The following is a 27,740-nucleotide window of genomic DNA, read 5'->3' as shown; positions in this document are numbered from 1 at the left end:
GTCCCCTTCGCCCGCGTTCAGCATCCCTTCTGTATTCTCATGCCCACTCTGAGCAACACTCATCACCCAGCATTGCAATCTGTAGTCTCCTCCCAATCCTCAAGTGACATGGGGCAGGGAAGCTGGCTTACCTCTGTGTCTCTGCAGCCCAGTAGAGTGCCATTCAGACTTCTCCTTCAGTATTAGCTCAGTGAATAGATTCATTCTCCAGCCGTCTACTGAATACAGTACTTGGGAGTGCAGAAGTGGGAATGAATCCTCAGAACAGAGCTAGAAAATCAAATCACAGGAAATTTAAAGCCACTTTCACTCCACAAAGATTTCATGGTTTGCCCATAAATCTAAGACCATAATCAGCAAACATGTATTGATCATACTGCTCCCCTGACATGTGGTAGGCCCCTTATATATGTTCTCTTGGTGAAGCCTTACAACTTTGCTATGATCCTGGTTTTAGAGATGAGGAAATTGATGCCAGTAGATTGAGTACCCTGCCCATAGGAATGTCAAGATGTAGAGCAGTGGCCCTGCCCACAAGAAGGCAGGGAAGGACTGCCTAGGAAGGTAGACAGCTGTGTGGAAAGGGAACGGGAACACCAGACTGCCCACAAAGACTGCAGTGGAGGAAGTGGCTTGAGCTGAACAGCAGTTACAACTCAGGCAGCCGAGAGGCGTAGGAACAGGAAGGCGTGTGGAGGTCCTGACACAGGGCATGACCATGGGGACTGGAAGTTTCTGTGAGAGAAGTGGAACAGGGGGTAGTATACAAGACCGGAAGTTTTACCTCATGGTAGAGGCATTGAGATGCCAGCCAAGATTTGGCTTCAAGTGGCATCTGAAGGTAGGGGAGAGTCACACGGGGAAGGCAGTGCCTCAGGAAGGTTGCTGTGTAAAAGGGCAGGAGGAGAGGTTGGAGCGCAGGAGCTTCAGGCAGGAAGGGTTTTCAGAAGCCGGATGCCAGAGCTGGGGCACAGGGTGGGCTTGGGGGATGAAAGGGAGAGCAAAAGGAGGTGACAGAGGCAGGTTTCAGGGTGGGATTGACTTGGGGATGGGCTGACTACAGGAAGGGGTGGGCCCTTTGCTTGTTACGCTTTCACGCAGAGCATACCATTGAGAGTCCCTGGAGAAGAGGTGTGAGACACCTAACCCTCAAGCAGACCACTGCTGAGCTTGGGGAGCTCTCCTTGAGTCTGCCCTCCTCACCCCCAGAGTCACAGTCTGTAGGTCTGATCTCAGCTGCTTCCTCCTGAGGAAGTTTCTCTACAGAGGGTGGTCTGACAGAGAGGGACACCACCCTCTGCAGAGAGGGACAGAGTGGTTGTTCTCTGAGCCCTTAGCTAGAGGGCCTAGGAAATATCACAAAATAGTGCCAAGGTTACATTAGGAGGGAATGTCCTTCTTCAGCAAGTGAGGGACACCCAGCTCCATGGTTTTCCAGCTTTCCAGAACCTTCTAGCACACAGTCTTTAAGACAGAAGATGGACAGAAAGGCCACTATGAAATAAGGTTTGAGAGTCAGTGAGTGTGGATGGTCCTAGTGGATTTTCAGGTAGAACTGGTGAGACAGAGAATCCACAGTGCCTGGTTTCACGCCGAGGCTCTGTTACTCACTGTATCCTTGCAGTCCTCTGTAGCAGGAGAAAAGGAAGCACAGCACCTACCTCAGAAGTATTGTGTAGATTTAGAGTTTTAGGAAGAATACCTGAGACAGAATGAGGATTCAATAAATGTTATCTGTTATCACTGTTGTGCAATGTGATTGAAGCTGGGTTAAAATAAGACACGAGGGAGCCCTGGTCCTAGATACTGAGGAATCTTTTTCAGGAAACATTGCAAAAATAAGCCTTAGCCCACCCCACTCTCTGGTCTCAGCAAGGTTCTGCTTTTATCTTTGGGGAACGGTCTCCCGTGCTCACACATGTGCACATATATGCAGGTGTGTGTGCACCCACAGCTGCCATCTAGGTGGTGTTGACACCAGCTGACATAGGTCCTGACAAGATCCCAGGTGTTTCCTCTTTGCAGCATTCAGAGAACTGCTGACCTTCCTCGGAAGGAATGGCCTGTGCCCCATAGGTTCCATCCAACCTGTGTCCCACTTACTTCCAAGGGGCTGGCCAAAATTAGTTGTCTGGAAGTACACAGTGGTTTTTGGTTAGAAGGCTAATGTAGCCAGAGGAGTCTGCATCCTCTGAGTCTGGTGGGTGTTCTGAGCCCAGATTGCACCTGTATGCACAGGCAGCAGAGGGCCCAATGACCTACACCATGGTGGTGAGCCTATGGCATTCATGCCCCAATGGGCTGTTTGTATCGCTAAAAGCTCTAAAAGGTTCCCCATCACTGATCCTAGACCAATGGCCAGAGATTGGAAAAATCATATCTGCTCACAAGTGTCAGAAGCACTAACAGCAGAGTTCTGCTAGTCCCAGAACAAAGAACAGAAGCTGTCTTGTTTTCTGTGTTAGTATTTATATTGTCAACTGGGGATAGCAGCAAAGGTACATCATGATTTAATAGAGCAAACTTTTGAAATGTACTTGCAGATGCCAGTTGGTAAATTAGTGCAGTTCAGCTGCGTAGAGCTGAGGGAGAGGGAGATGATAAGGGAGATTTCCTTAGAACTAACTTGTACAATTTAAAGAGCTATTGATTGTTCTGAGATCGTGGCCTTTTCTGGTATTTAAGTATCCTTTCTTTTATGAAATTATGATGGGAGTTTTAAAAATATATTCTTTCCTAAAAAAATAAAATGTCATAAAGCTAACAATGGTTTCTACAGTATTTTTGTTTTACTCCTGCAAAATAATCCAAGAGACCATTGGAGACCATTGTCTGACATTAAAGTTGACATTTTGAATTGAATAATATACAAATGAAAATCAAGTAACCACTTTAGTACAATGATGTCCAGCAGAGATAGGTGTGAGCTTCATATTTCACTTAAAATTTTCTAGAAACCATGTTTAAAGAAATAAAAGAGTAAGCAAAATTTAATGATATATTTTACTTACTCCAACATACCTGAATATTATCATTTCCACATGTAATCAATGTAAAAACAAACTTGTGAACTATTGTACATTCCTTGTCATACCAAGTCCATGGAATCTTGTGCGTGTTTTACACTGACAGTGTATCTCCGTTAAGTATCTCCGTTAAGTCTGGACATCTTGCAAATACTCAGCAGCAGAATGAGGTCAGTGGCTGCTGTGTAGGAGTGCATGTCTGGAAGAGTATCTGAGCCAGTCAAATGGATTCAGCTCTTCTGACTCAAGTTGGGAAGTATTGCTCATCTTTCCTGGGACTTTGGTAAGGAAGAAAAGCCTAAAAATGTAGGCTTTTAAACTTAGCTGAATATTTCCAGAGTAACCAAAATTAAAAGCACTTGCATAGACAACACAAGCCCAAATATTCTGCCCCGGCAACCTTAGTCCAAAGTTCCCTGTGCTCCCCACCCTTTTTCCATACTCCAGGTTCTAGGCTTCAGCTGCACTAATTTGTCTGATCTCTTTTCTTACTGTATTCCTGAACTTGACCTTCACCAACTACAGCTCCCTTGTGCTTGTGCCACCCAGACCTTGGCCAAGGACTTTTTCCCTTCTGTCTTTGATCTCATGGAAGCCTCGCCTGCTTCTGGCCCTCTTATCCATCCACTCATTCTTCAGATGTCTGTCATTTGTCTCCTATGTTTAGTCATCAAGGTAGACACTGGGGTTACACCTGTAAATAAGTCTTTGCCTGCATTGTAGCAACAGTCAGCAGAGAAGACAGGGAAGTAATTTCCCAGCAGTTGGTAATACATTTCAGTAGTGGAGTGAATGCACAGTCCTAAAGAGGTGCATTGGAAAGGCCTCGGGAGATCAAGAAATGCTCCCCAGGGGACATAACTTCTAGGCCACAATTAGAAGAGGAAAAAATAGCTTGGCTTTGATTGGAGAGTGTATTGCAGACTGTATTAGTGCGTTTTTCATCACTGTGACCAAAATACCTGGCATGCAACCCTTAAAGGAGAAAAGGTTTATTTTAGCTCACAATTTCAGAGGTTTTAGTCCATGGTTAGCTGGATCCAAGGCAGAAAGGGCATGGCAGAGGAAAGCTGCTCAACTCATGGAGGCCAAGAATCATAGAGCAGGGAAGAGCAAAGAAGAAGGAGCTAGGGGCCAGATCTCATCTCCAGACTCAGGGCTCACCCAGGAGAGTGCTTTACTAATCTCCTAGGTGACTCTCAGTCCAAACAAGCTGAAAATTAATATTAGCCATCACAGATACATGGGAAAGAGATGCTGCTTACAGAGGTCCAGAAGAGACAAAGGGCAAGTGAACCAGAATATAACTAGAGCTTAGAGGGTATGACAGACAGGGATAGAAGGGCCATTTAGTCCAGGCTGTGATTAGGAATCTTAACTTTGTTTTGTGAGCAGTTAGGCAATTTTGAAAGGTATACAAGATGCATTTTTAGAAAAATCATGCTAGCTATAGTGCACAGGATAGATCATAAAGGGATACATAAAGCTAGTTAGGAAGATACATAAAGCTAGTTAGTTATTTAGAAAACATGATGGGACTGTAAAGAAACAGCTAGACAGAGAGATGAGGAATCGACAGGACTAGGTTTAATTAAACTGGGTGTTGGTTTGGGAGGGAGCAGAGGGGTTAGAGAATAGCTCTTGGGTACATGGTAGAGGGTGAGCTGGGGAGCACAGAGTCAGCAGGTCTTTGCCCAGGTGTGGGAAGCAGAAAATGGGTGAAGAAATCATTCATGGAGACATTCAGGAGAAAGTGCTCATCAGGAAGCGGGTCAGAGCTGGGGTCATTAGCAAACAGATGGAGAAACTGAAGCTTTGGAGATAAGTAAGATGATCCAGAGAGGGAGAGGAAGGGTGGAGAGGAGGGCCTAGGAGACACTGTTGGGAACAGCAGAATTTCAGATGAGGAAGGTAAAGGAAAGCGCCTAAGAAGAGGCTACCTGTGCTAGATTATCTCATAAGGTCAAAAAATAAGCTGAGAACATAATAAAATGTGGAGCTCTCTGTGAGAAGATAAAGGCTGCAAAGTTTCCATTAGACATAGCAACGTGGAGAAGCTATAGAGTCCTTGACTGGAGTACTGTGGTGGGCAGAGGGCACATGAATGCAGGGATGGCTCATAATGCTGTGTGGACTGGCCTGGAAACTGGGGCCTATGTGACTGGGACCTGGGGCCCCTTTGTGTTGCTTGTTGGGGTTCACCAAGCCTGAGTGAAACTAAGCAAGAAACTAAGCAAGTTCAGTTGGTAAGAACAAGAAGACCTTAGCTCTGCTGCTAGAGGCAGGCAGTGCACTGCTCTGGGTCCCAGTTTTACTCATGTATGAAAAAGGAAGCAACTGGAGCCCATGTTTTTAAATCTTGTGTCCCATGAAGTTTTGTTTGGTAGAATATGTATTGTTTTACTAAATGTATATCTCAGTAAGTATTTGAGTTCCCATTCAGTACGAAAGATTATGTACTAGGAAAAAGGAAAAAAGTTTGGAAGGGAAGTATGGTGCAGGTTTTGAGGTAGAAATTTGGTAAATATTAGGCTAGTAGAACTCTTAGAACTTTAAACAGGTTCAAGTGCAGTGGTGAATCACCACAAAAGGGTGGTAATCCAGTATTTACCTAGTATTTCTCATTTACTAAACTTACCTGACCTTTTTCTGTTTTATTCACCAAGTATGTGTAGGCATCACCTATAAGTTCTGTCTAGCCACTTGCAATGGAGGGGACACTTAAGTATCCTTTCTGGTTCATTGCAGCAACCTAGGACTTTGCTTGAAGCAGGAGAGAGAAGAGTCATCAAGCTGATGGCAGTCCAAAAGTAAGAGACAGAGATTGAAACTGAACAATATGGTCTCATATCACAGTGTACCCTTTTCCTAGTCCTAGTTTGTCAGGACAGACCCAATGGGGCATTCTTAAATTGCCAAGAGAAAAGACTTACTGAACTGATTTTGAGGATCATCATTTGGATCTACAGCTTGCAATTAGTCAGACAGTGTAAGTGGCCTAGAAATGTCAAGTTGTAGGTTTTCTTACAAATCCAATGCTCCTGAAAGGACGCAGCTAAAAAATAATTCCAGAAAGGGTCCTCTAAGGGACAAGAAGTGAACCACAGACGCTGAGCTGGTTGATTTGACAGAGACTCAACCAAGAATATGGTGGCTAGGTACAAGGGAATGCATAGGTTGGCCTAAGTAGACCCACACTGAGACCAGGTGTCCTGTCCATGGCTTTGTACTTTGGAAAAGGAGGAATGTCTGTGGTAGCTCCTAAGATGATCTTTCTTAAGTGGGTTTCAAGATAATTTAGCACTAAAGCCATAGGACATCGCATTGTGTGAAACAAAGTAACTTCTTTCCTGTACTTGTAGATGGCCCTAGGCAGGTAACATCCTTGGGAGAAGTGAGGAAGTAGTCACTCAAGTAGTTACTTCCCTCTGCATCGGGAGCTCCATGCACCCCTTACCAGCATCACCTTGTGAGTGGAGACCAGTAGAATGTAGATAGAGGGTCCCATGAGGTTCTGGGACCAGTGTGATGGAAGAGAGTCGATTAGGGATTGGGAACTAGTTGCATACTCTTTTTCTAAGTATGGTACCAAGGGAAATGCCTTTCACGTGGAGGAGTGGGAAATCCTACTGGACATTTTTAGGTATCTAAGTACCTGTCTTTTTTATTTATTGGTGTATAAGCAAGTTATCCTAAAACTTAGGGGCTTAAAACAACATTTATCATCTCATAGCAGCTGTAGGTCAGGAATCCTGGCATAGCACAAGTGAGTTTCTCCTATCAAGGGCTCATTTGAAGCCATAGTCATCCTAGGGCCTCACTGGGAGAAGATCCTGTTGCAGGCTTACTTGTGTGGCTGTTGGCATGATTCGGTTCCTTGAATGTGAATGAGAGGCCCTCCACCGTGGCAGCTTGCTTCACCAAGATGAGCAATCCAGTCTTGTGTAATCTAATCACAGAAGTGATGCTCTGAGAGCCTGAGGCAGGAGAATCACAAGTGCAAGCCCAACCTGGGCAACTTAGTGACTTAGTAAGATCCTGTTGCAAAACTAAAAAATAAAACTAAAAAGGGCTGGGGTTGTAGTTCAGTGTGAAGGCCCTGGATTCAATCCCCAGTACCATCCCACACACAAGTGATATCCTGCCACTTCAGACATCTTCTGTTCCTTTGAATCAAGTCACAAAGTTCACCCCATGCTCAAGAGAAGGGGATTATACAAGGAAGTAAGAATTACAGCCATCTTTCAACCTGCCCAACACAGTGCTCAAACTAAATTTCTAAGAAGTTCACTTTTCTGCTCTAGCCTGCTTATTACCTTCTGGAGTGTACTGGAATTTAGTAATATGCTAAGCAATTAAAATGTGGCATGGGAATGGGATAGCAAATCTCAGTATTACTTTAAGTATCTTTTATGAGACAGGAGTCCTACAACACCAGTGAGAGAGGGTGGCTGTTGAGGCAAGAAGTAGGAGCAGTATATGTTTATGTGGATGAACAAATTAATCTGCATGTGAAATCCCAGTGAAATTGACATGAAATAAAAATTTCATGCCTTCCAGTGTATCAGTGTTGCCCATGAAATGAGATTAAAAGGAATTTCTGATTTTACAGTTGTCATACTTTTTATACTGCTTGAGTTTTTCTCTTCTAAAGAGTGGAGTTGGTGTGAGTCTAGGGGTCAGTCACAGAGTTGGCATTTTATATATTTTTTTCATGTGTCTTCTCCTTCTAGGTGAGAGCAGGTATCCTTATATAAGAACAGAGCCTGGGACGGATTAGATGTTCTCAGCTCCAAAAAATGAAGTGTGTGATTCTGAAAGCCAATAGCAAGTTCACTGTTCCCTGTCGTGGGAGAACGGAGAACTGAGCCGAGAGCTCCCTCTGCACTCTTTTTGCACATAAATCAGCACTGAGTTGGGTGCTTCTGGCCAAGAAGGAAGTAAGGAGATGGCAGAGTTGTTTGTGAGGCTTCTTCTGAGCTACAACACATTAACACAGAGAGAAACGGAGTCAGAGGAGAGGTAGTGCTACTCCCTGGGGGCAGAGCACTATCTCCCAGGAAGATCATTTCCCCTGGATGTCTTGGGCCTGTGTTTCCCTTTGCCTCACTAGCTGTGGAGTTTAGAGAAGCAGAACACATGGAGAAGATAACTTAGCCATGTCCTCAGCCTGGGTTTGACCTTTGCAGTATGCGCTGGGAGTACAGGAATAGGAAGGAAGCCCATTTTCTGTTTAGAGACAGGCATTCAGGAACTGCTGCAACCAGGACCTTCCCTCAAGTACATCTTCCTCATCTTACAGGCTCCAGTGTACTGTGTGAGAGCCCCTGTTAGGGTCTCAGCCACAAGTTTTCTCTTCCTGTCACCACTCAAGAGTGGCAGACTGTCCTTCTGGGAAGGTTCCTGCAACTGCAATTTCTAGAGCTCAGTAGAAACTGCTACTCTGGAGCGTGGTTTGAGAGTAGCCCCGTTGGTACCACATTGTACAGGAGTACAGGTAGGACAGACCTGAGTAACAGGTAGGACAGGGCTCACATGAGAGTATCACAGTATGAGACTCTCACCCTGGGTCTGGTGGGCCTGGCCTCCAGTCTCCTTCACTAGCTGCAGGGAGTCACTTAGTCTCTCTGGGCCTCAGTCTCCTCAGCAGTGACTGTAAATTAATAGCTACCTCACACTGTTCTTGTGAGCGTTAAATATACTAGGAGCTCTGTCCAGCACTTGGCAGTAAGGCTTCCACAAGTGGGAGTTGAAGCACGTTCCATGAGATGAATGTAGTCATCACCATACACCAGGGAAGTCACGCCATACTCTCATGCATGGAGATAACATGCAGTGAGAGGAGGGCCATGTGTCCTACAGCCAGAGGGCAAGGGTCCCAGCCTAGCCCTGGTCCCAGCCAGCAAGCTAGGGACCACCGGGAGCCCTTATTGCTTGTTGATAAAATGGAGGTGACCATGATAATCATCTTGTCCTTTACAGGTTGCTGTAGTGTTTTACAAGCTTGGGAAATAACATAGAAGGCAGTGCAGACAAAATCACATTACTGCAATAACTGACAGTGATGGTCACTGAGCTTTTGAGTGTACCCCAGTTGCCACATATTTGGGTGCAGAAGATGGGCAGGAGATGGCAAATGTGGGGAGAGCAGAGAGGGACTCACCCTGCCCCCCGGCCTTCAGGTTGACATCTCAAATACCACCCTGGAAGCATCTCAGGCCTGTAAGTGACACTGGACACTCCAGAGGTTGAGTCCAGGAGGTACCTTGAGCCCCACCTTGAGGAAACTGAGATGTGGTTGAGTCTTTCTTGGGGAAAAAAAAAAAAAAAAAAGAATAAAAATAAACCAGGAGTATGCTGTTCGGGAGCTGCTATTTCCCCACACTGAGAATACCCCACCTTCCTCTTGGTTTCCGGAAGCCAGCATGGCACTCCTCCCCCATGTCACACTTTCCTGCTCACAGCGCTTCTCTCCAGTAAAAACTCTGAATCTTTAATAAATTATCAACATGCTCTCTCGTCCATCTGCCGGCGCCAGACCTCAGTGTTGGCCGCCTTCTCCAGTGCCCTTGTGCTCCTAAGAGATCTTGCTGTTTGATTAATCTTTTAGGTCCTCCCACAGAAAGCCCACTGTCTGGGCCAACTCTCCCCCTGGCGTCTGGTTTAAGGCTGTTTCTCAGCCACAAGGCCTCATTTTTAGTCCCCTTCTTACCCCTGGGCAGGCGGCAGCCAGGCCTTGGGTGTCAGGTGATGGTAACTTGGACATAGGGCTCAGGGGCCGGTACATCCTGCCAGCACAGCACCTGAGGCTCCTTGCCTTGTGCCAGGGGGAGCCAAGTTGACCTGGGCTCTCGTGACCACACTTATCTACCAGATGAGTGACCTTGAGTGAGTTCTGCATCTCAGTTTCCCTCATCTGCAGAGAGCAGGTTCTCACAGGCTATTGTGAAGGTCAAATGAGACAAAGGGTCGGCTGCAGCAGGGACAACAGGACAGTTCCATGAAATCCCTTGAGCCTGTGTGGGTGGGGCCTGCTCTGCTGCCTTCTCTGCCTGGTCCTGAACCTACCTGGGGGAGCTCCTGGATGAGCTCGTGGGCTTCCTGGCCAGCCTCCGGGTAGGGCCTGAATCCTTTGCTGAGTAGGCACAGGAGACTACAGGGCTCTGAGGCCCAGGAGACAACCGCTCAGGTTCCAGATGATGCCTCTGCATCACCAGTTCTGCCCAGGTAAGGGAATTGAACTGGGTCCTCTCCAAGGTCCTTTCCTTCTCTACCTGTGACTGTGAGCCTACTAGCTCAGCATGGTGCATTGCCTGGAGCCTAGTAAATCAGCACAGTGCATTGCATGGAGCCGGCTCAGCTGTTTCCTAGATGTGATTATAATTCCAGCTCCCTTTTCCTCAGCTCCAAGGGCTTTGCCTGCATTATCTGCAGTCTTCACTGCAAGCCTGGGAGGGAGGGATTTGTCCACATTTTACAAGTGACAGCACTGAGGATTCAAGGAAGGTAAATGTAATGCCCAAGGGCACACAGTTCTGTACAGATCCAGATTCAAATCTAACTATCAGACCCAAGTTCCTTTCCCGACCTGTGGTGTGCCTCCCCGACCCCTTATCTGCTGTTGAGACAGGGGAGAGTCACCCACCTGAGATGCTTTCCCGGCTCTCAAAAGATCTAGCTCTGCCCAACAGGCAGAATCATCTGCACATCTGGACTGATGCTAGGAATAATGTGAGTCCCTATTTGTCAGGCACCTATTACTGCCTAACATGTTCATAATTTAGGAGAAAATACCTGTAAGGTGGAAATTATCTCCATTTTCTGGGAGAAGAAACTGAGATTGAGACGTAGTAAAGTCATAGGTGACCCAGTAACATAGTGGAGCCTCACTTTCAAAATAGTATTTACAGCATTCTGTTCAAATTTCCTCCACTTAACTGAACATTGACTATAATCAGAGCTCCTGATGGTTCATGCTGTGAGACCTTTAGCAGGACAGGTTTGGGCCAACCCATTTCACAGATGAGCACACAGTAAACCAGAGAGGTGGATGATTTGCTCCAGGTCACATGCTGGTGGCTGGGATCCAGAGCACCAGGCCAGGAGCCTGCAAAGTTCTGTAACCTGATGTGTGTCCATCCCTGCTTCATCTGTGAAATCTTGTACCTCTTCCTGCCTGGAGCCTTCCTCACCTCCCCAGGCGCAGTTACTCCCCTGCCTGGCTGTGTGTGCATGCTTCTGTGTCACTGTGCATCAGGACACCTGCCTCCCCAGCTGGTGTCCTCAAGACAAAAAATGTGACCCCCTTCCCAAAAGCTCTCTAAGCAGGTGACAGCTTCCAATACTACTATCCCTCCCCAACCTTCCCCTGTATAACTTATACACCGTGAAAGCTGGAACTCAGGGCCCCCCTGCCTCCAGCATGTGGACAGTGGCACCAGCTCCAAAGTAGTGCCCAGGGCAGGGGCCACAGCAGCAAGGAGAAGCTTGGGGCTTAGTCACTGGATGTATCCCAGTCCAGGTAGTGGAAGCCTCCCAAGACTGTCTGCTCATGGTTTCTTCTTGTCCCTGAGGGAGACCAGAAGTCTCTGCTAAGCTCCCTGACTTATTAGCTCCCCTTTTAGAGGTAGATGATTACCCCAGCCTCTCTTTGCCTTGTGGCTTATTCATCTTGGTACTGAGCATGCTCACTTCATCCTCCCTCTGCCAACCCTCTGCATGCCTTTATGAACTCTGAAACCTTTCAGTCAAGGTCCCCAGCCCCATTTCCCTTTCTCCCTCCCCACTGCACCTAACACAGCATCAGAGTTGTATCAAAAGATAGGCAAGTCCAAGGCCTTGCTATTTCAAGGCATTTTCCCCTCCCTTTTTGTAATAGTATCTAATGCACAACCAATCACCCCAGATTAAATATAATGCTTTGAAGCAACAAAAGTCAGGGCTCCTCTTCATGGTATTTATGAGTCAGGAACTTGGAGCATCTTGGCTGGGCATTGGGTTAGGTGCACTCGTTAAGTACAGTCAGAATGTGATAGCAGCCGTTATCTGATGCCCTGGCCGGGGTGGGTGGATCCACTTCCGAGGTGGCTCATTCATACGGCTGGCTAGTTGGCATGGGTGGGGGGAGGTGGCTTTGGCTTCTGTCCACATAAGCCTCTCTAGCAGGGCTGCTGAGTGTCTTCACAGCGTGTCAGTTGGCATCCCTCCACATGGGCAAGGCAGAGGCTGCAGCAGGGCTTTCATGATTTAAGCTTTGAAGTCACCCACTGCTGCTTTCACCATATCTGATTGGTCATAGGAACTGCCCTGAGTCAGGGAGAGAGGTGATAACAAACGAGCGTGAAGACCAGAGGTGGCTATCACGAGAGGCCATCTGGGAGGCTGGCTGCTGCACCTTGTAAAATCAAGAAGGCTGAGTTCTCAGCATTTCCTGATTTTTTCTCTCCCTTCTTCCACACATGGGGATCTGGTATACTTAAGTCCTGTTCTAGGAATGTAGAGCTGGGCAGAGCCTTCAGTCCTTCCCTGGAGGAACTCACAGTACAAACTGGGAGGGTCTTCTCACAAGAAATCCTGGAAAAGAGAAACTTTCCGAATTACGGAAGCACAAAGGACAGGTTGTTACCTATCAGGGGAGTATGGAGTGCTTCCACAGCCCGACTGTCTCTGCACTGGCCCCATGAGCTTGCGGTGTTTGCTTCCTTAGAACAAAGCATTCAGAGCATCAGGGCAGCCACAGGGCACCAGGCTCATTGACTGGAGATCTTGAATATTTTAGTTCACAGACTTCTTTGAGGATCTAGGGAAACTATGAACCATCTTCCCAGAAGGAAGGAAAGGCACATTTGCACAAATAGTTTGCAGGCAATTTTGGAGGGCTCAGTATTCTAGAAGCCCACCTCTGTCCCCAGTTAAAACCCTGGGGAGAGATAGGAAACAGTGCAAATGTCTGACTCCCCAAACATCTGTTATTTACTTCCTCTTCTACTCCGCCCACCCTCACCCATCATCAGCAACCCCTGAAATTGGGAGAAGCAGAAGATAGCATTCCCCAGTGATGGCCCTGGCTGGCACCAGCCTTACTTGGCAGGTTTATTTCCATTATTATAGTAATTTTCGAGCTGCGGGCTACAATTTTCACTTGCAGCGAGGTATCAAATTGAAATTACCCCAGATATAATTGTCGTACAGAATAATCCTAGACACATGTTTTCTCAAGATAGGGCTTTATTGCTTATACCAGGGTTTTAGGACTCTGCCTCCTGAAACAGCTGGATTTAAGCATGTGGCAGAGGGTCAGCGGTTCACATGGTGTGGTAAGCTGGACCTGGTGTCCAGAACTCTGCATGAAGAGGCATCTGGTGAGTGGCATGAAGAGAAATCTAGAGGTGCATAGACTTGGGGATGGAGCCCAAGACTTCAAGGTGGGTTTAGATAATTACTAGGAACCATCATGCACTAACTCAGACATGTACAAATATGACACTTGTTTGGTTTTTTTTTTTTTTTGGTCTCTGAACTTAGTTCACATTGGCTTCAAGCCCAAGTTCCCCCATGGTGACAAAACTCAACTTTGGTCATTCTTGGAGCTCTCTGGCCCGACCTATGGCTAGAGGAGGCCCCAGAGATGCCAGGCATCTGCCTGTACAGGTGACCATCCTTATGCACCTTTTCGCAGCCCTTTAGATACACTTTGCCTGGAGTCTTACACATCTTCCATCTTCTTTCCCAGATGCTCACTGCTGGTGTATCACATAGAACTTCCGCCCACCAGCATCATCATCACTTTCCACAACGAGGCAAGATCCACCTTGCTTAGAACCATCCGCAGGTAAGGTACATGCCCCGCCTGTGGGCCAGCCCTGGGCTAGCACTTGGTGATGGTTTGTGCCCATTGGGAGCTGGTGTGTCACTAGAGTACCGGGTACTTCTGAGTCTGTGCCAGAAAATAGTCTACACACCATATGTGTCTCACTGGGTTGCTCCTTACATGCCAGTGAGGGAAGTCCTCATCCTACTTACAGGGGAAAACACAGAGGCCTATGACATTAGTACCTTGCAGAAGTTTACAGAGAGTAGAGAAAATGGTCCCAGAGCCCTAACCCCTTTACCTTATACTAGACCACCTTGACAGCATGTGTTCCTGTTTTTACAACTGACAAGCCTGGAGAGGCTGAGTACATACATGCTCTACCCCCGGCATCAGGCTGGGGCCAGGGCCCAGGTCCTCTGTGGGTTGCCCCTCCCTGCACCCTGCCTTTCCATGGCCTCCCTTCTACCTTGGGTTCCCGCTCTGTTTCCCTTGGGCCACTCTGACCAACTTTGGCACCAGTGTGGGTTATGCGTGATGTATAAATGGTGTGGTGGATGCTTCTTGAGCACAAGTCTCAGTGCCAGCCCCAGAAGAACTGCTCCCAGAACACAGAGTTGGCACCCAGAAGAGACATGCTCCAGAATTCCTGCCCCAGGTTCTCAGAGGTCCCTGGCAGTTTTGGCTACCTTTTCCCCATGCCATGGTTCACTGATGCCATGGAGAAGAAGATTAAATGTGGGCCAAAGAAGTACAGGCAGCACAGCAGAATCTCTGGTCGTCTTCATCAGACAAGCCACACTTTCCTCCCTCCATGCCGGCATGTGCAGAGGGAAGCTCTGAGTGGAGGGAAGTGCTCTGCAGTGGGCTCATCCTGATGGAGGCTACCAGATCTTCAGCTCCACTGGTCACTAAGAGATGCATGTCCATTGTGCAGGGTCGGCATGTCCCTCAGAAACCCTGAGAGGACCCACCCCAGCATGCAAGGGGTCAGTTCTGTCTGCTGCTCAGATATTCTTTGTACTTGATCCACTGGCTGCTTCCACCAGCTGCTGGCCCTGTCCTGACTTCCACATGTACCCCACCGGCTGCCCGATTCAAATTTCATTTCCCCATAAGGCAATAGCTCTTGACAAGAGCATGTGCCAGGTCACTGTCAGGTGTCACTGTGAGTCTCACTGCAAGTTAATAGAGTACCTTGCTGACTTGTAAACTGGTATAGGTATTTACGGGAGGAAAGGGATAAGGGGTTCCTCTCACTAGGGCAGAAAGGAGTTTCTGGGCCTCTGGGGCTGAGCAGGTACATGGTAGAGCAGAAGTGGCTGATTCTAAAGCGCTGGCCTGGGCCCTGCCACTATTTTCATGTGCTGAGCACCAGAGCACCTTCATGAGCAACCCAATGGCAGCCTCAGGTGGCTGCTGCCCAGGTCGGGTCTGGGCATGTTTGCCAGATGTTGCCATGAGGACATTATTAGCACCCCAGAGAGGCACCTACTCTCCACACTGGCTTCTCATGCCTTCAGGGAGTTTTTGGTGTCAAGAATATGCACAGCCAAAACACACACACACACCAGCAAGGGCTTCCTCTGGGCCTTTCTCTGCATATCCCTATTATAGCACTTAATGCATTTTTCACAGTGTGATCTTCCAGGAGCTCTTTTATTCATCTCTTAGTTTCCCTCCCTGTGGCTCTGTTTGCTAATCAAGGAGGGGGGGTACTGGTCCTACTTAGCACATAGAATTGCTGTGGGTTAATTCAGCTAGTGGACTGAGAACTGTGCCAGCCATGGAGTAAATATTTAATCAGTGTTACTTATCTCTCTGTAGCTGCACAGCTATAAGCATTCAAAAGAAGCCATGGGGCATTAAGATGGAACTGTACTTAGACTCAGAAGATCTGGGTCAGGTGCCAACCCTGCCACTTCCTAGCTGTGTGACCTTGGCAGGATATTAACCACATGTATAACTTTTCCCACATTAAACCTTCCTCTCAGAAATGTCTTAGACAGTTTGGGTGTGTTGTAACATGAACAGGGCGCCCAGGCCCCCATAACACTTCGTGTTATGCTCCAGAGGACACTTCAGCTGCTGTCCACAGACTTCTTCAACTCTGAGACCTTTCTCTTTCTCTTCCTGCTGCCCTTGTATCTTTTGTAACAGTAACGATGACACTTAAAAATAATAGTTTTCTTTTTTTAAATTTTAAACATTAAACTAACAAAAGAAGAATGAAGATAAAATCAAAACAACACGGAAACAACAATATAGTTTTCATACATCAGTGCACCCTGAGTTGTGTAGTCTACAGAATACATCCTATCTTTCTCTTCCAGTGGAACTTCATGCTGAGCCTGGGCTGGTACATGTGGTGAGCAGAGGCCAGGGCCTCCAGGCTAGAGAGCAGAAAGCCAGCCTCCCTGGGCTTCTGACTTCACTGGGGCTTCACTGGGACAGCCCCAACTCCTCTGTCCACTAGGTGGGAGGAGCGCTGCCCCCAACTCCCTGCATCCTTCATCCCCAGGGACAAAGTTTAGGTCCCAACAACACCCTGAAAGCATCCTTGAATTTCCAGATCACCAAATTGAGAGTCATAGACTTTTTTTTTTTTTTTTTTTTTGTCTCTAAGACCCTTCAGATGTAAACCAACCCCCAAGCTTTATCCAAGAGTGATGCCCAGTTCCAGCAACTCACCAGCCTGAGATCCATATGTAAACACCAGGTGCTTGCACTGTCAGCAGGTTGGGCAGAGAGGGATTTTAGAAGTGGGGATAAGAAAGTCTACTTCTAGAAACTTCTATTCCTTAAGATTCTATACCTCCCTTCTACTCCTGGTTATACAAATAATTCACTAGCCATTGAGGGTATGCAATGAAGAGTACTTTCTAATTTGATTTCATCATCTATTCCACTTTAACTTGCAGAACCTGGAATCTGTTTGCCACCAGGCTGTCATAACAAAGGCTCTCATAAGATGCTGGAAAAAATAGGGAGAACTTGGGTGCATGCCCTCCTCCTTCTGCACCATGCCTGCCTACCCTCTGACCATCCCTGTCTAGAGCTCTAAGCCCCTAAGCACTATAATTAGCTAGGGCTCTGAGGGCTGGGAATAGGGGGTTCAGACCCAGACAGGGGCCTGATGGGGTGAATGGATGGGGTAGGGCAGAGAATCATGGTCTTAATTTGATTAATTAAGGACTTACATAAGGAGAAAGAAAGTATGCCCTGAAGAATGGGTCATCTTAAATTGTGTCACCGAGAGTCCTTGTGTTTGTGTGAGACCCAGTGCTGTAACCTTTCTTTTGGGGCATCCTTCAGCCCCACACCTCCCATGGGGGCTCAGGAGTATGTACACTCAGTCACTTACATCCTGACTCTTCTCACTGTTGTATGTTGTTGTTGTTGTTTTGTAATATCCCAGACCTAGAGGGGCCCTTTCTTCGGTCAAGATGGTTAAAAACTTGGATTCTATGGCTAGATTTGCCTATCTCTGCCTGGAACAGTTGTGTGATCCTGTGCAAGCTACGTAATCTCTCTGCCTCAGTTTCCTTTTCTGCAGAACAGGGACTTCTTGCACTAACTCACTGGCATGATTGTGGAGAAGCCTGACATTAAATGCAGAGAGGTAAAGGACTGGGAGCAATGCCTGGTGCATAGGGGGCAGGTACAGGTGACAATAGGTGTGATGCTAAGCCTCCACCCTGGAAGATAGCAGTGTTCTAAAGCGGCAGCTCTCTGATAAAAGCACATGTCAGAATCTCCTGGAAGTCTCATTAGAACATGGTTTCAAAGAATCTGATTCAGTATATTTAGAGCAGGGCCCAAGAACTCGCATTTCTGACAAGTCCCCAGATAACAGTGATGCTGCTGGCTTAGGGATGGGCTTTGAAAATCTCAGCTGTGCATGATGCCCATGGTGGTTAGCAGCTTCAGCATTTCTTATTACCAGTGCCCACGTCTGAGAGGAGCTACTATGTGCCGTGCACTGTGTTAAGCCTCTTTCGTGCAGCAGAGGAAATAATGGTGCCTAAAGGCTCAGTACAGACTGAAGCTCTCCTGCTGGCAAGTGGAGCTACCCAGACACAGTACTTGAACCCCAATCTGTCTCGCTCCAGAACTCAACTGTCAGTGGCCTCGGGTCTTCATTCAACGGTATTTATGGAGCATTTGATAAAACCTGCCTGCATATAACACTGTGGAGTTCACGAAGCAATTTCAAATACATCTCCTCATTTCGTACGCACAAAAGCCTGTGAAGTAGGTCAAGTATTAATATCAGCTGCTTTTACAAGGGAAAGGTAATTACAGAAAGAAAGGGAGGCTGGGAGCGAATAGGCACCTAGCTCTAGACAGCATGGCTAGTAGGTGGTGAGGCTGCCCTGGCCTGTGAGCCCACACCACGATTCCCTGCTGCCTCCCAAGGCTCCTGGTGGACCCCACAGGTACGGTGCAGCAGGCAGAAAGTGTAGATGCTGCCTGCATAGACACTATCTGTGCAGCTGCCCTTCTACAGATAGGTGAGCTGCTGATAAGTTCCAGAACAATCCCGGGAAAGTGTGTCTCATACTGTGTATGCCAATAAAGTGAGCGCTCATTCCCATACTGAGCTCTGCAGGACAGGAATGGGGCAGCCCGAGCTGGGTGGAGCAGAGAAAAGCCAGTGCTAGACAAGCCCTGGAGGAAAGGGGTTTGCTCTGCTGCAGAGGGTGGGAGGCTGAGGGAGGTAGCCGCCCACAGCAACCAGGGTTTGGGTGGTGAGAATGAGGTGGAAGTGCAGAAGGGTATCCTGTGAAGGCTGGTGCAGTCCAGGAATGTTTTTGAGAATCAGATGTGCAGGTCTGAGATGTGACCATCACAGTCAGCCTTGAGGCCCAGAGTTGATACAGAAACCCAGCTTTGCCCCTGGCGTAGAGATTCACTGGGCGTTGGAGGATCATCCAGGCCAGGTCATGCTCAGTTGCTGGGGCTGGAGCTGACCTTTTCCTTCCACAGCCACCTGAGGCACCCGGAGAATATGCCCATCCCAGGCCCTCCTAGCCTTGAGCCACTTTTAGGGAGACCCCACCATCATTTCAATTGCTCTGATGAGAGGAGCAAAAACAAGCCAGGTGTTACCAGGAAATGGTCTAATTAGCACTTACTGCTGATGATTCTTTTTTTTTTCCTGTTTTAAACCCTGGACATTTTTTATTCGCTAATCATCTCTCAGTTTTTTTTTTCTTTTTTTTTCCTGTTTTAAACCCTGGACATTTTTTATTCGCTAATCATCTCTCAGTTCAACCAGCGCAGAGCTGCATGCGATTTACCTTTTGATGTTCACAGGCGAGAACTCTTGAATTTCAAAGAGCCGGCAGGGATTTGGGGGAATCGAATGCAGAAGCTACAGCCGTAATCAAACCTCATTAGGGGTTATTCTTCAAGCAGGTTTTTTCTTCTGTCTGCCTCCCTCTCCCCTCCTGTCCTGATTAGAGGGCTGGTGGTTGGGTTTGTTGTGTTTTCTTTGGGACAATCATGCTGAGCCTCTCCTCTCACCACTCTCTGGTGGATGTGCAGCTTCCTCCCCATCCCTGTCCCCTTCTTCCCCACAGACACTGACAGCAGATTTGGGCCTTTGTATTGGGTTCCTCTCCACCTTACACTAGTTGCCATGGTGAGAATTAAGTCTTCATAAATAAAGGTAGCTTCAGGCAATGTTCCCCTCCAGGAGGGTCTACATCCTGCTTAAAAAGGGGGCTGCACCAAAAACAGGCTCAGAGTGGGCCTCAAAGGGATGCTTATGATACCTCCCCAGCACCCATTCTGAGCCCCCTTTCCAACATACGGGCTTCTGGGTGTCCTGTGATGACTGGTGCTGTCCAAGAGTGTTTTTGAGAATTCCCAAGTTTTGGGGGCATGCAGAACTTGAGATGTGGCCATCACAGCCAGCCTTGAGCCCCGGGGTTAGTACAAAAACCCAACTTTGCCCCTGGAGTAGAGATTCACAGCACAGGAGGGCATAACTGAAGTCAGTTCAGTTTAAAAAATTATTGATGATGCACAAAATAGTAATAATTGCTACTATTTATCATCACTTAGTGCCACATGTTATGCTGAATGCCTTATATACATTTTCTCCTTTAGTTCTCTCATCAGTTCTGTGAAGTAGATACTCCCATAATTATCCCCATTTTACAGATGGGATGCTTTGCTCCATGGGGCACTAAAGTAACTTGCTCAAGTCTGCACAGCTAGTAGCGAGTAGCTGCTGGGCCACAAGCTTTCAGTGGGTAGAGCTCACTTCTCCTGTGCTCATTCTGTGCCCAGTGCGGGGCACATAGTAGGTCTGCACTATGGGAGTGGTTCCAGGCCAAGGCACTGTGCTGGATCTTGGTGATACAGAGAGAACTTAATCAGGGTCCTGCTGGGAGATGGGAGGCACAAAACCAACCGCCAGAATTAGGAAGTGATAAAAGCCATGGGAAGCTTCAGCTGCAAACTGCTGAGGGATCCCAGAGGAGGAAGCAATTAATTTGCACTGCGTAGATTGGAAAACTGTTAGAGAGGAAGTGACATTTGAACTGGTCCTTGTGGGCAGCATGGGGCCGTTTCAAGCAGTCAGAGAAGAGGATCTCAGTTACGAGTTAGAAGGAAGGATACAGGCTTTCGATGCAAGATGCACGGGGATGTGGGCCACCTTCAGCTGGCAGGAAGCTACGCGGGGCATGCTGAGGCTTGCGGGTTTAGGGCAGGGAGCTGCCGTGGAGTGCTGTTAGTTTGTATGCTTTAGTGAGCATCTGGAGGCTCAGTCAGGTCTACAAGGGGGCCTGCAACTGGGAGATGATGGAGCAGGTCAAGGCTGCTGCAATAAACCAGAAAGAAGAGGGTGAACTGGGGCAGAGGTACGGGAGGTGAAAGTCACTTGCGCGATATTTATTTTCAAATAAAATCAGCCAGGCTCATTCACTGGTTTGATGTGGGGTTTCAGGAGAGAAACGATTGTTGGGGATGATGCCTGGGTTTCTGTTTGGGTGGTTTGATGGGTGGTGTTAGCATTCATTAAGCTAGAGAAGGCGCAATTACATCCCTGCGGGCTCACTGGTGAGCAGTGTGACTTGACAGGTTCTTTGGTGGCTCTGAGCCTTTACCAATACAATGATGTCTATTTAAAACCCAGATTAATACATATATTTTGCCACTGTAGGTCATAATGATTTTTCTTCTTTCCCTCTCACAGCGTGTTAAACCGAACCCCTATGCATTTGATTCAGGAAATCATATTAGTGGATGATTTCAGCAGTGACCGTAAGTAATATCACTCACCGGCAATGTAAGCACAAATGCCCAGTCCCAGCTCTGTGTAACAGGCAAAGTGAAATCCCCTGATTTTCTGAGGATGGAGAAAAGTGGAGGTTGGTAATAGGCATGGAAGACTAAGTGTCCCCGCCTGGGCTCAAGGAGATAAACTTTCCACTTGTGAAGCAATTTCTTGGATTCTGTGCTGTCAGTGTTTGAGGACCTAACTAGCTAAATCTTCATTGGGTTGGCTGGTGTGTGAGATATGTATGTGGGTATGTGTATACATGTACTTGCAATGCATGCACATGTGGGTGCATGTGTTTATGTGCAGGTGGGCACACTGTGTGTATGCAGCGTGCCCACTGCACCCTCAACCGATATTCCTAGATGTTGGAAGAGACACCTGATCCTAATGCTGCATTGATCTGCCAATCTGAGCCGTGGCTAACAGCTCTCTCCATTTCATTCCTGGGGAGGTCTGGATGGGCCCTATCTTTGGCATCTTCCATGGTACATCTCATCACCTGGCCGTGACACAGTGAGCAGCTGCCTTTCAGTCTCCCAACACACTGGGAAGCATCTCCCCTACATTACCATCTCCTGCCTCGTACCTCTGTTAGCCATTCTAGCAAAGCAGCCTGCTTCCACCTGTATTCATACCCCAGACCCACTTTTCCCCATAAAAACATGCTCTGGTATCTGGACACCTGTGTGTTGAGTTTGAAAGGCACAATAATTGCAGAAGCATTGTCGGGATTTGAGTGTTGGTAGTGCAGACACTTTCTCTGAGAGCCATTGTCCCAGCAGCCTCAGTGCAGTTCAGTGCAGTGAGCCACATCCAAGCAGAACCACATCTTCCTGCTGGGGAGCCAGGGGAAATGGGATGGCCACTGGGGACAGCTCCAAGTCTTCGGAGAGTAGAACCACTCACACCAGCCCAGATGCTAGGAGCTACTGTGCAAAAACTGGAAACCCACCCTTGTGACTTGGAACCACAGAGAGTAATGCAGACGCAGGCTGTACACAAGGCCCAGGGTAATCAGGTCTGGACTCCCAGTTCTGGAACTCAGTGATCTGCTTTCCTTCCCCAGTGAGGAATAGCATGGAGGTGGGGAGACCTAGCTGGTAGCCTGGCACTGAGGCAGGAGAAGGAAATGCTGTAGGATTCTTATGGGTTGAATAGAGCCTAGTGATTAAAACATGGGCTCGGGAGCTAGACTGCCTGGGCTCAAGTCCTACATCTAAAACTTACTCATTGGCCATGTGTCTCAAGCAAATAACTAGCCTCATGTGTATCAGTTTCCTTGTCTATAAAACAGAGGCGATTATAGTAGTATATGTGGTTTATATTGGAATTTACTATGTTAACACCTTCAGAGTATTTAGATAGGACCTCACCCAGAGGAAGCTATGATAATCTCTTCTGTTAACTGTTAGGAGTCCAGAGCAAGCAGAGAGGCTATGGTCAGTAAACAAGTGAAGCAAAAATGGTGGAGCTAAGGTATGGAGTTCAGAGCCAGGGAACTAGAGAGCTGAGGAGGCGATGGGGCAGTGTAAGCCCAGGGTCAGGTGCCTAGGAGAGGGTCTCTTACCGCCACCCCCCGGCACAGTGTAGCGAGCTGCAGGCTGGAGACTATCCTTCCACTACCTGCTCTTTGCACAGAAGAAGCTGGCCTGTCCCTTCACGAAGACAGCCTCTGTGAGCTGAAAGCAAAGTCCCAAATCTTCCTCTCCCATTCCTGGCCTCCTAGCAGCTTTGACCAGACCCACTGAAGTAAACAGGTCTGATCTCATCATTTAATGGTCAAAGGAGAAATGTGCTTAGGGGACTGAGCCAAGATTTCAGACTTGTAAAGTTTTTAAGCAAATATATAGGTGATCATGGGGACCAACCCACTCCTAAGAGACTCTGTTGGGCTCACTTCGTCCTGAATGGGCCACTTTGTACAGTGAACAACAGTGATTGGCAGCCCCTTCCATATCCAGGTGCTTCCTGGAGTCAGGACCAGACTGGCTGTGCAGTCAGGAGCTGGGACAGTGAGCAGGGCTCCCCTCCTCATCCCTCAGGTTCACCTTCATGCAGTCACCTCCCTGGGCTCTCACTGGTGTAACCTTTGTCTTTGCAGCTGATGACTGCAAGCAGCTCCTCAAGCTGCCCAAAGTGAAGTGCTTACGCAACAATGAACGTCAAGGTAGGTCTGTGACTCCCATAGGGCTCAGGTGTGAGTGTGGGGGTGGGGGTGGGAGCTGGTTGGTATATGTTTGGGTGTTCAGGGGCTGGGTGGCCCCTCTGTGATCTTACCACATGATAGAAGGACACTGGCATCCAGCTGGTGGTTTGTCCTTGATGCAGGTCTGGTCCGGTCCCGGATGCGGGGTGCTGACATTGCCCAGGGCACCACTCTGACATTCCTGGACAGCCACTGTGAGGTGAACAGGGACTGGCTGCAGCCCCTGTTGCACAGGGTCAAAGAGGTGAGTGTGGCTGAGGAGCACAGCTGAATTTCTCGCCTGCGTTCCTCAGGGGGCTGGGCAGAACACGTTGCTGTGCCCATTTCACAAATGAAGAACTAAGGCAGACCAACTTGTCTCAGGTTACACATGGGTCAGTGGTGGAGGACGGACCAGGAGGTTTGACCATAATGCCAGTCTTGGCAGGCCTGCAGTTCAAGCTGCCAGCAGCAGTACGTGACACTTCTAGTTTCCTGGGCAAGAGACAGCAACAGGTTCCAGAAAGGAAGCCCTCATTAGTGCCTTTGGTAGGGAATAGGCGGGAGAATTAACCATGCCTCACACCCAGTTCCTGAGGCTCCTGTCTTCCTCCCACCCGCGTGTCACCCTTTCTTAAGGTCCTGTGCCTAGAAGGGACCCTTGATGCTGAGGGATCTAAGAGTCTTTGCGCCTGTTTGCCCTTTACTTGCTCTAGAATTCTGTGTGTCTCAGCTCCTTCTACAGGAAGTGAAAAGATTTCATTTTCCCCTCACCCTTTTATATTCTAAAAAGTTCACTCACTGCCCTGCTGATCCACAGAATACACATAACGTTATAGACAGCAGTGGCGAACCTATGGCACATGTTTTGTTTTTCTTTTAAGATAAAAGATGTTAGTGTATGAGTTATTCTTTCTAAAGTGAAACCTCCTCACTGAGGTTTAATCAGAGTCTTGACACTTTGCGACAAATAAGGGGGGCTTTGGGCTACAGTTTGGCTACTCATCTCTAAAAGGTTCGCCACCACTGTTACAGACTCTGGTGTTTGTGCTATTGATCACATTTCTTGAACTATGACTCATACCACTGGTCCATTGAAGTAGGGATGAGGTATTTGTGACATACCCATTTCACAGATGAGGGAACAGTTTCAGGACCATTATATAAATTGACAATACAGTATTCTTTAGCTGATACCTCCAGCACCAGATCCTTGGGCATCAGCAGCATGCTAGCACAGTTGCTTCTTACTCTTTGTAAGAGCAGCTTGACTCCTGCCTACATAATGACAGTGCCGGGGGATAAAAGAACACATAAGTGTTCAGGAGAGAGATAGGAAGTCTTCCCAATGTCATTCAGTCCAGTGAGCCAGTCGTGGCAGGTTTATCAAGCTCCATGCACGGTCCTAAATAGTAAATCCTATCAGTGACCACTTTCCTGGAGTTGGGAGGGGTCATTGCCTTTGTGATGTTTAGAAAAATTCTTCCTTTGACAGGATACAGGTGAAGAGCTCTGGGTTGAGAAGTACTAAGTTATGAACAGACTGGGAGCTTCTGACCCCGAGGCTCTTCCAAATGCACCCCTCCTCTACACGCTTGTTTGCAGCCTCCTGCTCCAGGACAGCAGTGCAGCTGCTTGTTTTCAATGTGCCTCTGGTGTTCCCATTGCCCTTCCCACTGCTGGATACCTTTCCCTGCTTGCCATAAACCTTCTTGCTCCTCAGGGCTTTACCTACTTCTCTGCTCCTCCAAAATACCTTTCCTGACTACAGGACTGGCCCAGGTCACTCCAGGCAGTAATTGCTCACCGCCCCCCACACACACTTCCTCTTAGTTCTCCTTTCCCCTAACAAGTGACAGAGCCCGTGGGGTGCCAGGCCCCTCCTGTGGCCACTCCAACTGCTATAGAATAGGTGCTCAGTGCTTGGAAATGATAAGAAGAAACCAGTTGTGTGGGGGCGGTAATACAGTTGGAAGTAGGAGGAAAGCAGGCTTACTTCCTGTCCCTAATCTAATTAGCAGGCCTTTATTGAACAGTTATTTGGGGCAGAGTCCTGAGCTCTGGAACAGGCTGTGTAAAAGGAATTCGCACCAACTTAGTAAGTCCCCACGACAGTTCTGCTGTATTGGCCTGCACTGGTTTGCAAGTGACCTCCAGGGAAGGAGGTGACCACAGGAGAAGAGGCATGCAAACTCTAGCAACAAGGAAGTTCTTTGTGAGGAAGAAATATGGAAAACTTTTGCTAGCCCTCAGGTAGTGCATGAGGAGACCCACTTCCAGCAGGGACCTTTACCTCCCTGGAAAGGCCTTTCTGCGTGGGAATTGCTGACAACAGCCCAGGGCCTGTGAAGTCATCCTGCTACCACTAGTGCCTGGAGCTAAGAAGAAACTGGAGTCTGAAGGTTAAGGCAGCAGAACACAGGGAAGGTTAGCGAATCTAGGGTGCTTAGCTGGGGTGGGGTTGGAAACAGCGCCTCTATTTATGGGAATTTTATACAAAAGGATGTGCTGCTGACTTAATCTAAGATCATATGAAAAAGAAGCAAATTTGAAGCCCAGAAATAGAGTATAATAGAAAGTTTCTTTGTGAGGCTAAGGAAGAGAAGGCTGGGGCCTGTCACTTTCCATGACCACACCCACAGTCAGTGTAGACATGCCGGAAATACAGTGGTACCTCAGTTCATGTATGCTTTGGTTCATGAACAATTTGGTTTGCAAACAAAAACCTTTGGCAAAATTTTGTTTTTGTTTGCAAATTCTGCATTGGATGCAAACATGACAGCAGCCATCTTTCCTGTGCAAATACAAATATGGCCATCTTTTCCAAAACCATGAAACAAATTAAGTTTGTAAACTGAGGTACCACTGTATAAGAGAGTGAAAACTAATCAGCCAACCTTCTATCAAGGGAAGATACCTCACTGTTACTATCATCTCCAATTAGGATCTTTTTCTCTTTGTAGAGAATGTCTTTTTATGGAGTTGTAATTAGACGGTATTGGCACAATTTTGTATACTGCTTTTGCTTCTTATACATAGGCATTTTCTAGGCGGTGTCTTTAAGGTAATTTGCCCCTTATCCAGAATGCAGATGTTTGTAGTGCATGCTTAGTAGCCAGAAAGTTCATCTCCAAGAGAGAAATGAAGGGCTGGGGTGCAGGGTATAAGGCAGTGACCACACTGCTGTTCCCTCCTGGCTGCCTGCCCACCCGCTTGGCCAGCTTGCTGGCTATCATCTTGAACTGAAGGTCATGCTGCTGGGCTCTCTAGAGAGATTGAGGCTGCTGCTGTGGGTGTGATCAGGGCTCAGACCTGAGTCCAGAGCCCTCCATTCAGCACTGTGTCCAGGCCTTTCTGGGGTCAGCTATTATAGCGATGGACCCACCCTACATAGCCACGCCTGTGTGTGTTGTAAAGTACGCAAAGCAAAGTTTACCATTTTAACCATTTCAAAGTGGGCAATTCAACAATTTTAGTATGTTCACAGGATTGTGTGAGTTACACCACAATCTAACTGTACAACATTTTCAGCACCTCAAAAGGAAACCTCACACCCACTAGCAGTCATTGTTCCCTCCCCTCTTCTCCCTGCCCCTGACAAACACTAACCTACTTGCTGTCTCTATGGCTTTGCCTATTCTGTACATTTCATATAAATAGAATCATCCAACATGCGGCCTTTTGACCCTGGCTTCTTCCATTTAACATGTATGTATTGGAGCTTCATCTGCACTGCGGCCTGTAACAGTATTCAATCCCATGGCCTAATAATATCCTGTGGTATATATAGACCACATTTTACTTATACATCCATTGATGGACATTTAAGTTGTTTCCACCTTTACTTTCTAATGCAAGTTTGTTGTTTTGTTTTTGTTTTTGTTTCCTGGAATGCCTGTTTTCAGTTCTTTGGGATATGTAGACACAGGAGTAGAATTACTGGGTTACATGGAATTGGATGTGTTACCCACAGGGACCAACCCCCCCAAGCCCCAGGCTGACTCTGTCCTAGCGGGTTGTGTTAAAGGAGCCTTGCTTTCTCTTAATGAGCCTATGAAGTCCTTTGGATCCCAAGGGCTCTGAGCCTGTTTCAGAAGCCCTCCCACCAAAATGTCTTGATTCTGCATGCGATGTTAGCCTTACCTGCTTACCTGCTAATTGGGCAAAGCCTTCATCTCCTCCCTGAAAGTGAGTGCTGCCTCTCTGCTACCAAACACTCCTCGTCTTCCTCCCCTCCCTCCGCCCCCTCTGCCCCCTCTGCCCCCTCCTCGTCCTCTTCCTCCTTCCCCTCCTCCTTCTCTTCCTCCCTCCTCTTCCTCAGGAGTCACTCAGCCCCCAAGACTGAGCTCAGCCTTATGCGTTAAGCTCCCTGCTTTCCACTGCTGTCTGAACTAAAGCTTTCATAGCCAAGAGCTTAACCAG

General features: G+C 47.6%; 1 protein-coding gene across 3 annotated transcripts in view; it reads left to right on the top strand.

Annotated features, from left to right (window-relative positions):
• Positions 1–27,740, top strand: part of Galnt14 (polypeptide N-acetylgalactosaminyltransferase 14) — a 215,589-nt gene that overhangs the window by 151,277 nt on the left and 36,572 nt on the right. For all 3 annotated transcript variants that reach the window (XM_005400558.2, XM_005400557.2, XM_005400559.2), the window contains exons 3-6: positions 13,759–13,857; positions 21,047–21,114; positions 23,235–23,300; positions 23,462–23,583. In XM_005400558.2, the coding sequence (XP_005400615.1) occupies positions 13,759–13,857; positions 21,047–21,114; positions 23,235–23,300; positions 23,462–23,583 (355 nt within the window). The remainder of the gene's footprint in view (positions 1–13,758; positions 13,858–21,046; positions 21,115–23,234; positions 23,301–23,461; positions 23,584–27,740) is intronic.

This window comes from Chinchilla lanigera, unplaced genomic scaffold, assembly GCF_000276665.1.
Source record: "Chinchilla lanigera isolate Chin_1 unplaced genomic scaffold, ChiLan1.0 scaffold00068, whole genome shotgun sequence".
Classification (NCBI taxonomy): Eukaryota; Metazoa; Chordata; class Mammalia; order Rodentia; family Chinchillidae; genus Chinchilla; species Chinchilla lanigera.
This window is presented reverse-complemented; position numbering and strand designations above follow the sequence as displayed.